Source organism: Ursus maritimus, unplaced genomic scaffold (genome assembly GCF_017311325.1).
Source record: "Ursus maritimus isolate PB19 unplaced genomic scaffold, ASM1731132v1 scaffold_3, whole genome shotgun sequence".
NCBI lineage: Eukaryota > Metazoa > Chordata > Mammalia > Carnivora > Ursidae > Ursus > Ursus maritimus.
The window spans coordinates 501,065-519,536 of record NW_024425563.1 but is presented as its reverse complement, the minus strand read 5'-3'; the positions used below and the strand labels follow the sequence as shown (position 1 = coordinate 519,536).

Sequence of the window (18,472 nt, the reverse complement as noted above, 5' to 3'; positions counted from 1 at the left end):
ACATAAGGCCCTTTTATCGTAGGAACTGCTGGACATTCTCCACTGCAGGAATAAATATAGTTTCCCACAATTACTACACAGAATAAGTTCCAACACAAAACACCGAATCTGAACACAGCTTGAAGAACACTGAAGTCAAGGCAGTCCGATATGAGTATTAAGTTACCAAAGACGTGCCAGTTCCACAAAACCCCCCGCTTTTCTTTTCTCTGTCATCTCCATGAGACTCTATAGCAAAGATTCCTGGTTTTTTGGGGAATAATTTTTGCTTAGCATCAAAACATTCATTTTTTCATAAATATGAATAAAAATGAATCATTTCTACTGAGATAATAACCAACACTCTAGAACAACACCATGTTGTAAAAAATACAACATGAGCCACAAAACTAAGCTACTTAGGTCATTTTAAATTTTCTAGTAGCTGCCTTTATAAAAGTAAAGAAAAACAGGTACAATTTCGATAATATATCTTATCCAACCCACTGTCTCCACAATGTTGTCTTCAGGTGTAACTGACAGAAAACCACTAGCTTTTCACACTCCTTCTTCCACACCATGCTCCAAGCCCACTCGCACTCTGCACCCTCAACACAGCTCAACCCAGACAGCCACGTGCCAAGCACACAAAGCAGCATGACTCCGAAGCCCCTTCATGCTGGACTTGAAAAACACCCCCCAGACTTTAAAGTGGACAGCTTCAGTTCCACGTAGGCTCTTCCTATATTCCTTAGCAACTCTAGAGCCCACTGGAAACTGCATCCTGCTGCTTTCCCACCACCACCGTGAACTTAAAGCTGAAGCATGAGAGTCTGCTGAACGTCACATTAATAACTAAGCACAACGATAGCAGGGTTCCCATTCACGACCCTCCCGAGAGACAGAGGATACCTGAATGCAGGCACAGCAGAGGCTGGCATAAAGGACATGAGCATAAATAAAGGGATCTTGCAGCGATCATCCTAAAAGCATAAAAAGGGGGGGAAAAGGGTATTTAAACGCAATGACATTTTGAAAGGCTATCCACATAACTTCCTAATAACCTATCCTCAGAGCTGCTCAGTAGGAACTAGAGACCCCTTTCAGTGTTCAATGGGAAATTTAAACCTGCTGGTAAGCCTCGTATTTGAGAAACAGTTTTAAAGTCTTAAATGACATTTTTACCACTTCGTGTGATGTATTAATTTGTGCAAATATTTATTAAATACCTACTGTGTACGAATTGCCAACCTAGATCCCGGGGGATACACCAGTAAGGAGAATAGACAAATTCTTTGCTTTCAAGGCATGGACTTCTATTTCAAAAACAATACTGATTAAAGGGGGAAAAAAATTAACTCTGGGGGCGCCTGGGTGGCACAGCGGTTAAGCGTCTGCCTTCGGCTCCTGGCGATCTGGGATCGAGCCCCACATCAGGCTCTTCTGCCATGAGCCTGCTTCTTCCTCTCCCACTCCCCCTGCTTGTGTTCCCTGTCTCGCTGGCTGTCTCTATCTCTGTCGAATAAATAAATAAAATCTTTAAAAAAAAAAAAGAAATTAACTCTGTACGCTTGGTATTCTGAACATAAATGTCAAGAGAATGAGAGAAATTTTTTCATAGAAAAATTTTTCCATAAAATAATCAGAAAATCTTTGGGAAGACAATATAGTTTAATGGAAAATGTATAGGCTTAGGAGCTACCAAGCCAAACCTAGGTCCAACCAGACTCCATGGTTTTACCAGCTGGATCAGCACAGAGCAAAGAGGCAGCACCAAGGTCCATTTTCTCCTCTGCAAAAAGGGAGGGCGCTGCTGGGAAGACGGAGAGAGGCACATCACAGCACCTCATCCGAGGCGGCACTTAGTAAGCTATAGCCACGCCAGTGTTACTGTGATTACACCATTAAAACAAAGAGTAGATCAGGCTCAATCAAGAATACTTAATAGAAAATATCCTTGGTTCATTGGGAGAATAAGAGATGGTGGACCCCAACAGAAAAACTAACAATTTTCCCCAAAATATACATGAAACAGAACCAGGGACAACATCAAAATTTGATCTGCTTACTCTGCATTCAGTTGGAGTGGACCCACCCCTCCCCGAACTCTCAATACAAAAAATGTTTTCTTAATGTTACAAAAGTAGACTGATAATTACCACTAATTCCACTCTGTCTGGATTATAGAGTGTTTATTCATTTATAAAGAAGACCACAATGTTCTCAGAGCAACCGAGTGCAGAGAGGTTCTCTTGCCAGAATCATTTGAAATTAACTGAATTAATTATCATTAACTACCTTCCTCCTGTCCCTAGACACCTGCAGGCCACACTGCTTATCTATCACCTCATCCAGTATTCTATGGGCTTCTGTGTTATCATCTGAGAATTTTGAGATAATGCTGGATTCTCAGCCCAATGTAATTATTTGAGAATTTAAAGGTACTAATAACTTTGGCAATTTAGGTTATTTGCCTTCCTGAATAGGTCACAGTTGCATTTCAGGGACACAACGAAGCTCAGAGCCTTGACAGCCACAGAAATGCGGCTCAGAACAGCTAAGGGGCCAAGGTCACATAAGCAGTTTTGGAAGAGCCCAAAAGTAAAATTCATCAAGAAAAGCATAGTTCCTAAAACTTATGATCATTCTATATTTAAACCATGCTTTCTTTATAATTGGGAGAACATTTTCATATCTAGCTCAGTCTTACTTCTATTTGTTTTGGAAATATGAACTTTCCTCAGAAGTAAATAGTCAAGAAACAGGTTTCCTTCACCCAAACAGAAGTTACATGCATGGTTCTATTTGCGGACACAACTCAAACACTTCAGAAACCCATTTGATTACAGTACGCCATCAAATGCCTGAAAATGCCCACGAAACTTAGCCGCTATGGTATCACGTTTGCCAACTCCTCTTTCTCAATTCCCAGCTAATCAAATTAAATTCTCAAATGGTGTCACAGACCATTGAAGACAGAAGAACCGAGCACTTACCCCCACATTTCCCTGAGTGCTGGGAATATGAGGTAGGAAGACATACGGCCTCCACCCTCAAGAAAGGCAAAAGGCCACTTCCCCTACCCGGTGAGCGCTGGCTCAGCATCCCCCCCTTACAGATGACCAACCAGGTCCTGCCAGGTAAGCGTGTTGGGCACTTCGGCTTATTCTGCACAAATGCAATCTTCATACACCCACCCACAGTGTGAGCAGTCTTACCTTGAAGACTTTCAGGTACTCAGGGAGCACAGAGGCAAACTTGTTAATGGTGTAAACTCTGGCTTCCTTATTATTTTCCATACTTCTGTGAATACTTTTCCAAAGAATCACAACAATTTCTAACAAACCGGCCATGGATGCAACATCGCTTACAGACAATGTTTTGTCCAGAACCTAAGATACAAATAATTCGATTGTGAAAGAATCAAATCATAAGAGTACATCTCAGAATTTCAGACCTGAAGCAGAAATGTAAAGGATATCAAGTCTATTTTCATTACACGAAAATGACTTTATCTTCTATTTGAAAATCTCTAGCAGAGGTAAATGCCTTTAAAAGTCCACTCAAGAAAGAAATGCTAACTGAACCCTATATCCTTTCAGTCAACACTATATGAATTAAAAATCCTCTAAAAATCAAAATGTATAAACTGTTGTCTTTAGGGACATAATACGCAAGTACAGAGCATACTTCTACTGTATCTTCTGAATTGTTGCAAGATGTCACTTCTTGCCATAAAGTTTCATGTGAACAGACTTGGGGAGGAGGGAAGGATTTCCTCGATGTGATTGCTACTGAGACTCAGCTACAAACTCGGCCCATCAGATCACCCCAGGCTGTCTGCCAGCCTCTCCACTCTGCGGGCCTGGTGAGGGCTGATGATGACCAACTGCCACTCAATCAATGGCTTCCTCAGTTTGTTCTAAAATAACACACCATTCACATCTTCTGAGCTTATGCTGGCCGTGAGCAATAATCGTGGCTATGTTCTTCTGAGTGCTCCATTTAAGCCACAAATGCACTCTGGCAAGTCTTCTGCACAGAACACCGGCCCCAGAACACAACCAGTTCATACATACACTGATGGGGTCTGCTAGCCAGCCCTACAATGGGACTGTACAAAAGACAGTCTGATAACCTCCAAACAACCACTTCAGACAATTTCCTGAAGAGGGACTACCTTGAGATGCAAAAGAAGATTCATTTCAGGCGTTGGTACTATAATGCTATTTACTCAAACACAGTAGAAAGACAGTTTAAAAGAAAACAAACTTGGGGTGCCTGGCTGGCTCAGTCAGTAGAGCATGCAACTCTTGATCTTGGGGTCATGAGTCCAAGCCCCACATTAGGTGCAGAGTTTACTTAAATAAATAAACAAACTTTTAAAAAAAATAAATTTAAGGAGAGTACACAGAAAAAGCAAAGGTAGTTTTGACATAAAGCTAGATTTTTCATTATGCACCTAATACTTTGAATGAGCTATGGACAAATTTAAAAAGAAATAAAACTACTAAAGGCTTAGAAACTACTGAAAAAATGATACAAGTAACAGATTGACAAAATTCCCTTCTGCAATTAATTTTACTTTTTCCCATTCCAATGTCTAGCACAGCAGCCTTATTATTAAAGCTGCATGAGAAAGCCACCACTACCTCCTTAAAAAATGTGCTAAGTTCCTAAGTCGGAAGCAAACTTTTTATTTTAGCGGAGAACGTCTTTGATTTTTAGTAGTTAGCAATGAGAAAAAGTAAAAGAATGACTTCAAAAATTTTGCTTTTAGCCACATAAACATTCTTGGAATGAGAATATCCACATGACAAAGTATATTTCTTGTCTGGCATAAACTATAATGGACCTACATATTTTTAAATTCTTGTGTTTTCTAATGGTACAGAAACTGACCCAAAGTGTTATAAAGTGCAAGCTTTCTCAGTAATACCTAGCTTTTTAATAATAAGGGTGGAGGGTTCCTTCAAAATTTACAAAACGTAATAGTCTCTCAACTAATACATCACGAACTATGTTTTTGCTCTTCTGCAAAACCGTTTCCACCATCAGTCTGAGTTTGCAGTGGTGGCCCAGAGAGAAGCTGTGCTCTCTCCCTATGCACCACTGCATCCGTCTCCCACACTGCGACCCCACGTGCCAGAACCATGGAGTGAGGCCGCCATGCCGGTCTCTCCAGCTGAGGTTTCTGAAGATATACGGCAATGTGGTCACCTTCCTGAAAAATTCTGCCCATACAATCTATACTGAGGGAAAAACCCTGAAGAGAGGAACTTAAACTCCACCAAAAATAAAAGCAGAACCAACTCCAAATTCCCTGGGCCAAAGGCTTTCCAAATCCAAGCTGAGATCTGTGAGTGGCTAGAACTGCTAATCGGGGTCCACTGTCAGGATAAAACCCAGTCCCACTCTTTCTGTGCATTTTTCTCCTTGATTCCACACCTGCCTCCCTGACTGGGATAGAGACGAGGACTTGTTTAAACAGGGGCTAGGCTGGTGGAGTGGTGGCCCTCCAGCTGCAAGCCCATGGGCATAGGTGTCCCCGGGGTGCATGCAGGAGTTATCAGGCCAGCATGAGACCTGTGAGGAAACCTGGCAGCTTCTCCTAGAAAGAGGCCTGTGTCAGAGGTGGTGGGACGCAGGCTGGGACTGAGGCAGGCTCATACTGATGCAAGGACCTCGCCTTGGGGCCAGGACCAGGTCTCAGCGAAAGGACAGGCTGTCTCTTGCAACTTCTTTTAAAGGCCAGTTTCCTAATCTATTTGGGTACTACAAAACTACCCCCAAATTTTAGTTTAGATATACATAAGCATGAGAGCTTGTTTATAAGCTTAAGATACTGCTTGTAAGTAATGTGTGTCTAGGTCTTAAATTTCTTATAAGTGGTCACTCTGGATCTGAAGAAATAGCAGCTAATCAGTCCCTCTGATTAACTACTTTTTATTTTTCAAATTTTTATTGTTTTTTTAAAAGATTTATTTACCTATTTAAGAGAGAGAGAGAGAGAAAATGTGTGTGTGCACACAGACTTGAGGGCAGGAGAAGGGGCAGTGGGAGAGGGAGAGAGAGAATCTCAAACAGACCTCCCAGAGGCAGACTCAAGCTCGATCCCAAGCTCAGCCTGCTTCTGCCTTTCCCTTTGCCGCTTCCAGATAGTGCTTGCTCTCTCTCTCAAATAAATACAATCTATAAGTAAGTAAATAAATAAATAACAATTCTAAATAAAGCTCATCCCTAGAAATTCAAACCCCAGATGTTTCTAGTAGAATCTCACAGCTGTGGCTATGAGGAGATCCTTAAGAACAGTAACACCCATTAATTATAGATATGGTAACATCCAGAATCCAATCCAGGTGTATGGTACACCCAGGTTGAATTAAAATATACAGAGAAGCTTAAGGCCAAGAAAACTTGGGACAGGGTGTTACCAGTAATAAACTTCCCTCTGTTTTAAAACCTACCCGAACTCCACGATGAACTACAAAGGGTATAGAGCAGTCTTCCAAACCAGTGTTTATGATCCTCTACGGTAATCACAGAATTATCAATACTGAGGGAATAATGGAAAATCAAAATATTGCTAACATAACAGTCCATGGAAATGCCAACATTCTGCCTTTCTCTAAGCATGGGACACAGGGGCCTTGTCCTCCCTGAGGTAACACAGCCGCAGGCGCGGCTGGGCCAGGGCAGGCCCGACCACACTCACGTTCTCCTTCTCCCTCTCCTCATGGCCCTCGTGGCACTCACGCACGGCCCTCCGGATGCAGGCATTCAAGCAATGGCGAATCACATGAATCAGCTTTGCTAAAATGTTTAAAATAATTGATAATTAATATACATGTTTTTTCAACCAAATTATCCTTCTAATTGTAAAATTATAATCCCAAACAATTAAAAGTATGATTTTTAAAGGAAACCGTTAAGAAATGCACTAAAGCGTGAGGCTGATTAAAATGACCAACACTGAGGATACGTGACATTAAGTAGCTTTAGGGAGACAACATAACGAGCACTGAAATGTAGGTGTGCCACACCTATATTAGTGCAGGCGGTGTGCTCATGGGCGTGCTGATAGAACTTCCTGGCTGCTGCATGGTTCATCTGGACCAGCGTGACACAGCGCTCACACCACACCTCCTCGGGCTGGTTCACCGGCAGGAAAGAGTTGAAGATGAGGTTCACCAGGCGCCGAGACACGGGCCGGGAATCTGATTCCAGACGAACCAAAATATGCTCCATGGGGCAAATTTTCCAAAACTATGTAAAGCATACACAGAAGGAAATAGTCAATTGTCCCTATAATCTTGAAAACACTTTAAGCAAAATTTCCTGAGCAAAATCAAAAAGGAACTAATCTTTATACTCAAGAAAACTCACTTCAAATGACTATAACAGAAACTGTGACTCTTCCGTAGAGAAATTAGAATAAATCCATATTTTAAAAAGCACTGACATTATAAGGTACCAAAGTATTACACTGTTGGGAGGGTTAATTACAACTAATTAGTGTCATGCTTGGTGTAAACTCTCAAATAATTATGATTATCAGTCTCATAATTTAAAAATCTCCTAAAACACCGTAACTTTTGGCCCATTAATGTGAAATGTGAATAGAAAAATTTACAACAGTTTTGACACAGAAAGCTAACGTGGCTAATCCGTTCCCTACGTTGGAGACACAGAGACATCACTCCTAACCCCAGGGGTACCTGGTCCACCACCCATGGCTGGCAGCACCCTCTGGCACATCGCTGCCTCCCGTCTCCAGGGCCAGCTTGCCTAGATGACCACACTGGCCTCCTCCAGCCCACCTTACAGCTGCTGCATGACCACAACTGTCCTAGAGCCCCTCTGCTCAAAAGCCTCAAAGTTGTCTACTGCTTAAAGAGGGCCAAACTTCTAAGCAATACATTCCACACAAGAGAAAAATAGTAGTAGAAAGAAAATAGATTCTAATGGTGAAGTGTTCAAATCCTGCCCTAGTCAACTTCTCAGCTGGCAAACCTGTGCAAACAGCTGTACCTGTTTCCTCCTCTGTATAATGGGGTTAATATCACTGACGTGCATTCTCCTCAAGGACCTGGCTCTAACAATCTGTCGCCTTTCCAGTATTTTCAACTGGATCTTTCTCATCAGCATTTAAGTATTTTCATGTCATTCCAACTCTCAAAACAAAAGCCTCCCCACAAAATTCTGCCTGAATTTCCTGTGTCCTTGCAGTTCACCTTCCCTCCTGCCCTGGAACCTGCTTCTGCCCCCACCTCCACTTCCTCACCCCACTTATAACTTAGCCCACAGTAGCATGGCTTCTACCCTCACTGAAATTGTTCTTGCCAAGGTCATAATGACCTTCAGTTAAAAATCCAGATGAACATATTGACACCTCCCCCTCCAGGAAATCTCTGAGCATCTGATGCTATGGATAACTTCCCCCGGAACCTCCTGGGACACTTCTACTTAGACACCTCTTGGTATTTCTGAAAAAGTTACTGGAGTAAAGACAATAACTAAACCCAAGTCCTACACCAAACACTTCTACTCACAGTGGTACTGGGGAGGCAAGGCACCACAGCGCTGCCAGCAGTAAGTCATGCAGAGAGGATGGTATGGTGGCCCAACTCTCAGCGCCTGCCCCACCAGAGGCAGGTGGCTTCACAGAAGAGAACCTACTGCCAACTAACTACAAAACTGACTGAGGCTGGCAATTAGGTGACTGGAGACTTGTACTCAAGGGTGAGAGGCAGTACTTTCAAGGTTCAGAGGTAGTGATGAGTCTGAGGATCCATCTGGAGGCTGTAACAACTTCCCTCTTCCCTCACCTCCCCTGCTCCCTTCCTGCCTTTGTGTCAGTGCAGATGGGCTGCTGGTTGTGAATGTGAGTGTACTGAGGTGTAATCCTGAACAGCACACCCGGGGCTAACACCACTACCAGCTAAAAACACTTGCCGAAACACTCAAGTGCACCTAGGTACACGGTGCGATTTCACAAACACCGCGAAAGCAGATTCAACCCAGGACCAAAATGGCCAATGAATGGGTTCACCATTCACCTGCTCTCCTATGCTGCCTGCAACGTCACAGAAAGGCGGATGACAGTGGTGCGGAGGCCATGCCCCGACGCAGATGGAAGCAGACAGAGCTGACACGGCCAGATTGCCGAGCTCCTCAGCAGGAGCGTCACACCCCCCACGTGAGAACTCACGGGTCAACTCTGCCATTGGTAAACGTCAACTTCAGAACATGTGCAGCAACAGACCATTCCCAAGGGGGAAAAATCCAAGAGGAAAGAGAAAGCCCTCCACTTGAGAACTCAGGTAAGCAAGGGCTCTTCAAGACTCCAGACCTCAGCGCTTCAACCTGGCTGCGAGAAATAACAAGAAACATGCCAAATCCCAGCACAACAGCCCAGCCACAGAGCCAGTACCCGAGAGGTTCTCCAGGGTCTGTCCCCACTCATATTAAAAGGTGGACTCTGGAGCCTTCACATGGAGACTAGACCATCTTGAATGGGAACTAGCCATCGGCACTCTTACCAAATGCTAAGGTTCCGGGGTGATTCTTACAACTAACATTTCCTGTGCATCTGCCTTTCCAGAAACTCCCCATATTACCTTGTTTTTCTTTGATTCACTTTCCTCAAATAATGCAGAACAAATCGGGATTCCGATTTGTTTTGTTTCAATTACCTGAGGTTTTATTTTACCCAAACCTATCACCAGCAGGTTGGGATCTGCAACAGACAAGACTGCAAGCAAATCAGTAACCGGTCTTTCACTTCAAATGTTAAGTGTGTCTATTACTAACACAAGCATGACCAGGGTCTGACAGCGTGCAGAGACCCCAGTCACTCCGACAGGGTGGATGACCAGCCACTCCCACATCCTGTTAGCTGCTTCTCCACCGTTCCAGAGACCTCACAGCTAAATCATTCTCTGTCTGGCTCTTGAACAGCTAAGATTTAAGATGAAAGAACCACTCCAGTAAAACATTATGCTTTCTTTCTTGCTACTCTCCTAAAATCCAAACTTCCCAAAGAACTTTTGTCCTCGTCTTACTTGGTCTTCCCCCTATTGTCTTGGGTAGACCTATTAATAAAGAGAAAACACTGCTCTCTCCATTTCCTCCCCAGTCAGCACCACAATAGGCCTCTGCAAACAAAACTGTACTTCAAACACAACACTAGGCCAAAATTTCCCTCTCAGATTCAGAACTACTCAGTTTTATTAAGCTGTTAATAACAAATGGGATAAAAATTACAGCCAGCTTTTTTGTTAAAATGGACATGTTGATTCTAAACTATATAAGGAAATGCAAAAGACCTAAAGCAGCCAAAAAGCTCTGAACGCAGAACAAAGCCGGAGAAGGCACTCTCTGAGACTTCATGGGAACCTGCAGCCGCGCAGCCCAGGGCCGAAGGACGTGCAAACAGATGAAGGAGCCAGAGTGGAGCCCAGAAACACACCACACACGCGCAAAGGACTAGAACCACCAGGGAAGGGCGCTGGGGCGTGACATGTGGGACGTGTGCTATGGAGGGCATGTAAAATAGTCTCTGGTTTTTAGTTTTTAACAACAAAACTCACAGTTCAAAATTGATAAAAACCATAAAAAAACATAAAGCAATATGTATCCTGGCCTCCCCCGTTCCCCATCCTTAGACATCCAAACCCCCTCACCTCAGGCAACTGTTATTAATTTCTCGTTTTCTTCTAGGAATATTTTACACTATTTGAGCAAATGGCTCACCATTTTATACAGCTGGCGGCATACTACGCACAGGTCTACACCTGCTTTTACTCATATCTCAGTGGAATTTCTAGGTGAGCTCATTCCTTTTCATGGCCACAGAGCATTCCTTCATTGCGCGAACACACAACAGGTCTGTGTGGTTAACCCTAGACTAATGGACATGTCAGGTGGCTCCCAAATTCTGTGCTTGGACAAAATAGCATTTTAAAGCAAATTTCAGAAAAGTAGTGCATGGAGGAAGAAAAGACACAGTGTTATCAAATGAAGTTAAAAACCTTCTAGCCAACATTTTTAGCCAAAAGCTGAATAGGACTCAAGCTAAAGGAGCACACCCTCACTCTGAAAGTTCACACCATGTTAAAATGTACATAATAACACAATTATCTCCCTGCTTCCTTCTGTAAAATGTGAAGGGAGTTCTCCTAGTAATAGTTAAGTAGTTACTGAGTACCAAGTATTACAATATTTGAACAAAAGCTTTCATGCACATGATAAAAATATAATTTAAGGTGGGGGCTGCTTACATTAATGTCTTTCAAGAAGAAAATACATTGATGATATTTCTAGAAACTTCAATGAAAATCACAAAACAAATAAAATTTTTGACACAATAAATTGGCAGAATATACCAGACATCAACTAGTTTAAATGTGATTAATAAAACTCTTGGAATTAAAATTACTTTGTCTTTTTTGTTGATGAAAACGAATGTACTTCTTTATTTCACATCTTCAATGATAAAATCCTGCCGTCCTACCTTGGCAGCCCGCACGGCTTTGACTTTCAGCAGCATATCAACAAAAGCCACTCTCACTTTCTCTGAATTGTCGTGGAGACTGTATTTCAGTGCTGGCAGAAGCTGTTCTAATAATGGGTGGCTTAATTTGTTATCCAAAATTATCGGCAGACACTACCAAAAAGGGGAGATAGAAACAATTTGAATTTAGAACATAAAAAAAGTTAAGAAAATATTCAGTTCCATCCTTACTAGTGAACTACTAGCAAAATAAATATACCTATAGAAAATAACTTTTCTAAAACAGTTTCATATAAAAAGCATACTTTAAAACGAATTAGTTTAGTTTCAACACTGATAATCAGTTCATTCTTGTTCTATCCAAACAAAATTAAAGCAGTCATAAAATAATCCTGCAATGCTTTCTCTTAGTCAAATTTTAAAGGATTTTTAGAGTTGAAAGAAACACACAACAACTACTGGTGGAGAGGGCTCCAAACCAATTTGTGTCGGATCCAACAATCTTTTCACATTTTTTTTAGTAACCCATGAATTCCATTTCTTGACTCAATCCTGCATGAAAACCAGAGGGCACAGAGCCCCCCTATCGGGGGGACACAGCCAGGCACACCTCAGATGGGTGATCGAGTGACCTGCCCAAGCACAGACCAGTCACCAATTTGAAGATCTGATACAACCTACCTTTGCCTTCCAGTTATTAGGAAAAGGGATTTTTAAAAGAAACCTCTTTTTTATTTGAATTATAGTGGACATACAATGTCGCATTCATTTCTGGTGTACAACATAATGGCTCCACAAATCTACACATTATGCTATGTTCACAACAGTAAGTTAATTACCATCTGTCACCATGCAATATTATTACAATATTATCATTAACTATAACAAGACCTTATGTTTTAACCATTATACTGAAATAGTTACAGATGAGCTGATACAGTGTCCTGGGTTTGTTTCAAAGTAATCAATAGTGGGAGACAATGGATTGGCTGAAGATGAAACAAGACCGGATGCGTTCCTGAAAACTGTTGAAACCGGATGATGGGAGAAAGGACAGTTTTGTAGGTTCTTGTTAAAAGTACATACAGTATACCAAAAAGTCAATTTTAATGTATAATTTTTAAAAAATTTTAAGTACTACCTACAACTCCTATTTGAAAAACAGTGTGCACCACCCACCCCGGCCATACACTAAAAACTGGTATTTCCAGTAGGCCTTTTTCGTAGAAGACACTTCCAATTTGGTTCTTTAAAATGTTACTCTGGGGGCGCCTGGGTGGCACAGCAGTTAAGCGTCTGCCTTCGGCTCAGGGCATGATCCCAGCGTTCTGGGATCGAGCCCCACATCAGGCTCCTGTGCTATGAGCCTGCTTCTTCCTCTCCCACTCCCCCGGCTTGTGTTCCCTCTCTCGCTGGCTGTCTCTATCTCTATCAAATAAATAAATAAAATCTTTAAAAAAAAAAAATAAAATAAAATGTTACTCTGGATGTACAACAAAGATGTCCACAGTAGTGTATCTATAGAGTAGAATTACAGGTGATTTAAAAATTGTTCTTTCTCTGTATTTTCTAATTATTCTATGATAAATAAATATTGCCTATATAATTTTAATCCTACCTTAAAGACAGAACAGCGCACGTCAGCTGAGCTTGTATCAAATGCCAGTTCCCCGGTTACTTTTTTGAGGAGATCAATAAGAATAGTTGGAGGCATCATTTCCCAGTATTTGGAAGTTATTTTACAAACACCAAGGATCCCTGTAGAACGGACCATTGGATAAGGGTCTTCTAAAAGGCTCTATAAATTGGAGGGGAAAAAGACAAAAATCTTAAATCAGCTCCCGTCATATCAACATTTGCTTTTACACATTAGCACGCTATGCATTCACAATGTAGCAGACATTTCAAATTATAGAAATACTGGTCCTATACAGACTCCTATTATTTATCATTTCTACAGTTGAGCATTTAAAGAGGACAATCGAGACATGGGTGGTGCCATGTCTGCCAATCCCGTCTATAGGGCTTTGCTGACAGCAGATTCTCAAATACCATCTCCACATTCAGTGAGGTATGCAGACTTCAGATGATCCTACAGACACAGCCTATGTAAATCACTTTCTTGAATTTCCAGAACGCTGTAATGCACTAAACCCAGAATAAAGTAATTCTACTTGTAATGAATTCATCCAAGAAATGGTGGTCAGTGGTTGCTAATGATACAAAAAGAGGGGGCACCTGGGTGGCTCAGTCAGTTAAGTGTCTGATTCTTAGTTTCAGCTCAGGTCATCATCTTAGGGTTGTGAAATCAAGCCCTGTGTCAGGCTCCACACTGGGTGCAGAGCCTGCTTAAGATTCTCTCTCTCTCTCTCTCTGCCCCTCCCCTCCTCCTCCCTCCCCACCTTCTTTAAAAATACAAAAAGAAACAAGATGTTGTACATTTCTGGATGGAAGTACACAACAGCTCCATGAAGCATCAGACACAACAAACAAAATCCCCACAAAAATAACTGATCATCTCTACACCTATTGATATTCAGGAAATACAAAAGGCAAAGGAACATAGTAACACCACCACAGGAGTATGTTCTGTAAAACCCAGAATGCAGGGCCTGGGTGGCTCAGTCAGTTGAGTGTCTGTCTTCGGCTCAGGTCACGATCTTGGGAGTCCTGGGATCGAGTCCCTGCTGAGCAGGGAGCCCACTTCTCCCTCTGCCTCCCTGCCTCCTGCTCTCTCACTCACGCGCACTCTCTCTCAAGTAAATAAATAAATCTTAAAAAAAAAAAACCCAGAATGCAAGAAACAAAAGAATAATTTGGCTTCTTCAACAACAAAAATAGTAAGCAAAAAAGAGAGAGATTGAGACTATTGGACAGGGTCTTATCAATATATTGGCTGATCACATGCATGGGTCTTATTTAGACAGATTCACACAAAACAGGGAAAAGTGTCATTGAAATATCACTCAAAAACAATGACCCAGGGATGCCTGGCTGGCTCAGTCGGGGGAGCGTGTGACTCTTGATCTCAGGGTTGTGAGTTCAAACCCCATGTGTGGCATAGAGTTTACTTAAAATAAAAATTAAAAAATTTTAAGTGTTTTAAAAAAAATAAATTACCCAATATTTGATAGCATTAAGGAATTTTTTCATCTTTCTTTAGTCGTAATGATGGTATGATTATGCTTTTAAAAAAGATCACTATGTTTTAGGGGCGCCTGGGTGGCGCAGTCGTTGGGCATCTGCCTTCAGCTCAGGGCGTGATCCCGGTGTTGCGGGATCGAGCCCCACATCAGGCTCCTCCGCTGGAAGCCTGCTTCTTCCTCTCCCACTCCCTCTGCTTGTGTTCTCTCTCGCTGGCTGTCTGTCTCTGTCAGATAAATAAATAAAATCTTTAAAAAAATAAAAAATAAAAAAATAAAATAAATAAAAATAAAAAAAATCACTATGTTTTAGCAATTCCTACTGAAGTATTTAGAGTTAAAATGATGATATCTCAGATCTGCTTCAAAACAAGAAAAGAAGAAATAGATTAGACCTGGGTCAGTAAATACTGAAACTGGGTTATAGGTACATAGGGGTTCATTATCCTAGGCTCTCCATGTGCAAATTTTTCTATTATATAAGTTTAAGAGCACAAATAGGGGCGCCTGGGTAGCGCAGTCATTAAGCGTCTGCCTTCGGCTCAGGGCGTGATCCTGGCGTTCCGGGGTCGAGTCCCACATCGGGCTCCTCGGCTGGGAGCCTGCTTCTTCCTCTCCCTCTCCCCTGCTGTGTTCCCTCACTCGCTGGCTGTCTCTCTGTCACATAAATAAATAAAATCTTTAAAAAAAAAAAAAAAAAGAGCACAAATAATTCTTACTCTGTATTTAGGAGGGAAAAAGCCTTCAAGTCAGGATGAATAAGCACTTACTTCCTCTCCTCCCCAAAATCTGACCAAAATGACAAAGTAGTATTGATAGCAACATTGGAAATGAGGGATTTTTTTTTTAAGATTGTATTTATTTATTTAAGAAAGAAAGAGCACAGAGGGAGAGGGAGAAGCAGATTCCCTGCTGAGCAGAGAGCCTGACATGGGGCTCAATCCCAGGACCCCAAGATCATGACCTGAGCCGAAGGCAGACGCTTAACCAACTGAGCCACCCAGGTGCCCCTAAAATGAGGGATTTCTACAAGCAGGAAACTGAGTAAGAATAGATTGCATGGAAAGAAGAGCAGAAAAGGTTGTGACCCAGACATTCCTATACCCTTCCAGAGCTCAGACTTGCCCAAACCTGGGGTCATGAACACGGATGGTACCAGGGCTACTGAGAGCTCCATGCATTTGTTCCCACAGTAAACCACCTGCCAGGGAAGAGCTCTCAAAAAAGGCCTGAAGGGAACAGAGGAGCTCAGAAAAGCCAGCAATAACTCAAACATCTCTACAGAGGAAAAAAAAAAGGAGAGAAAGCCACCAAGAGGGGAGGCCCCTCCCCATCTGGTCACCTTGGGGTCACTGGTCTGCCTGTCCCTCAGCCACAGAACCCAAGGAGAACCCGATCTGCTGACAAGCCCTGTCCTCTGTGCAAAACCACAACCCACTTACCAGTCTTAATATGGTCTATTCCTTAAAATCTAACAAAGATTTGGCATTTCTTTTACGTGCTTTCTCAAATAAGAATTTGCCATTCCTCCATATGCACCTCAATGTTCATAGCAGCAATGTCCACAATAGCTAAATCGTGGAAGGAGCCGAGATGCCCCGCAACAGATGACTGGATTAAGAAGTTGTGGTCCATATATACAATGGAATATTACTCAGCAATCAGAAAGAATGAGTTCTCAACATTTGCTACAACATGGACGGCATTGGAGGAGATAATGCTTAGTGAAATAAGTCAAGCAGAGAAAGACAACTATCATATGATTTCTCTCATCTATGGAACATAAGAACTAGAATGATCAGTAGGGGAAGAAAGGGATAAAGAAAGGGGGGGTAATCAGAAGGGGGAATGAAACATGAGAGACTATGGACTATGAGAAACAAACTGCGGGCTTCAGAGGGGAGGGGGGTGGGGGAATGGGATAGACCGGTGATGGGTAGTAAGGAGGGCACGTATTGCATGGTGCACTGGGTGTTATACACAACTAATGAATCATTGAGCCTTACATCGGAAACCGGGGATGTACTGTATGGTGACTAACATAATATAATAAAAAATCATTATTAATAAAAAAAAAAAAAAAGAATTTGCCATTCCTTTGTATAATTTATTTTTCACTGTAAAACAATTATTTCATAGGTCCTGCCTCTTAAATTTATTAACATGTCCATATTACACATTTGCTAAAATTACATGAAACTTCGTAGCATGGTAACATTTTTATTCACACAATATTTCTACCAACTATGATGTTCTCACAGTAAGATTTCTTCAATTTACAATATAAGAGATTTTTAATGGAATAGAAAGAGATAGAGTTACACCATCCATTAGCCAATATTCTAATATCCAAGGTACCAAGCATTTGACAGCATCCATATCTCTAAGACACCAACGGCTCCCTACACATCTTTCATCTAGTAAATTAGTAGTAAACTCACCGCTAGAAATTCATTTCAGTTTCTAGTACAAGAGACACAGGATTCACTAATATGTTCCTAATATTATATCACATAATCGCATCACTTTACGTATTTTTTAATGTTCCTATGGACAGTAGTAATAAGTGCTGTCATTTTTTTACCTAATATTTTTTAAATTTTAATTCAGATGTAGTTAACACAGTGCTATATTTTTATCAGGTGTACAATTTAGTGATTCAACAATTCTACATATTACTCAATACTTATAAAGATAAGTGCACTCCTAATCCCCTTCACCTATAACCACTGTCATCTTAATGCTAGGGATTGAGCTAAATGTTTTATATATAATTTTTCATTGAGACCTTATCACAATCCTACAGAATATTACTTCCAGTTTTAAAGAAGAAACAGGACTAAAGAGGTTAAGTAAGTTGATCAAGACCAGACTTATTACGTGGGAAGCGGGACATAACACAAAATGTGTGACTCCATGCTCTCAGTCACTGTCAGTCAGGCTAAGGAGGTCCCCAGTAGGACATCCACAGAGGACCGCTCCTAAGTGTTCTGCTCAGGAGCCGGAGGCCCACGCACACACTGTGAATCTGTAAAGCGGCAGGTACGATATAAGACACAGCACACACTCCAACACCACATCCAAGGCAGACACCTGCACATTTAAAAAGAACAGGGGTTCATAGATTTGGACACCCAGGTTAAAAAGAGCAAACACTGGGGTGCCTGCGTGGCTCAGTCGATTAAGTGTCTGACTTCAGTTCAGGTCATGATCTCAGTCCTGGGATCAAGCCCCGAGTCAGGCTCCCTGCTCAGCAGGGATTCTGCTTCTCCTTCTCCCTCTGCCCCTCCCCTGGCTCATACTCTCTCTGTCTCAAATAAATAAGTAAAATCTTAATTAAAAGAAAAAAGAGCAAAAAACTACCAAAATCTAGTTTTGATTTGCCCACCAACATTAGCACCACAAAATCAATGATTCTCAAGGGGAATTTTAGGTAAATATACATGTGGATAAGGCACTTAGAGCAAAATACTAATGACTTCATTTTAGGTGCGTGTGTGTCAGCATATAGGTGTGTATGTATGTATACGCACACGTGTATATGTATGTACATATAAAGAACTAAGTCTACGCATAGTCGTTATACTATTATTTCAACTTGCTGCATGTCTGAGATTTGTCATCAAATAAAAAAACCAACAGGGGCACCAGGGCGGCTCAGTCGGTTACGTGTCCGACTTTGGCTTGGGTCATGATCTCAGGGTCCTGAAACTGAGCCCTGCATAGGGCTCCACGCTCAGCAGGGAGTCTGCTTCTCTGCCTCCCTTTGCTCACCGCCCCCCACACTTGTGGTCCCTCTCTCTCTCTCTCAAAAAAAAAAAAAAAAAAAAAAATT

The 18,472-nt window shown here is 41.8% G+C and overlaps 1 protein-coding gene across 2 annotated transcripts in view; it reads right to left on the bottom strand.

Moving 5' to 3' along the window:
- Positions 1 to 18,472, bottom strand: part of NCAPG2 (non-SMC condensin II complex subunit G2) — a 64,202-nt gene that overhangs the window by 21,752 nt on the left and 23,978 nt on the right. For both annotated transcript variants that reach the window (XM_040643747.1, XM_040643748.1), the window contains exons 13-18: positions 13,113 to 13,292; positions 11,495 to 11,647; positions 7,023 to 7,245; positions 6,695 to 6,792; positions 3,198 to 3,371; positions 892 to 962 (exon numbers count right to left, since the gene is read on the bottom strand). In XM_040643747.1, coding sequence (XP_040499681.1) covers positions 892 to 962; positions 3,198 to 3,371; positions 6,695 to 6,792; positions 7,023 to 7,245; positions 11,495 to 11,647; positions 13,113 to 13,292 — 899 coding nt within the window. The remainder of the gene's footprint in view (positions 1 to 891; positions 963 to 3,197; positions 3,372 to 6,694; positions 6,793 to 7,022; positions 7,246 to 11,494; positions 11,648 to 13,112; positions 13,293 to 18,472) is intronic.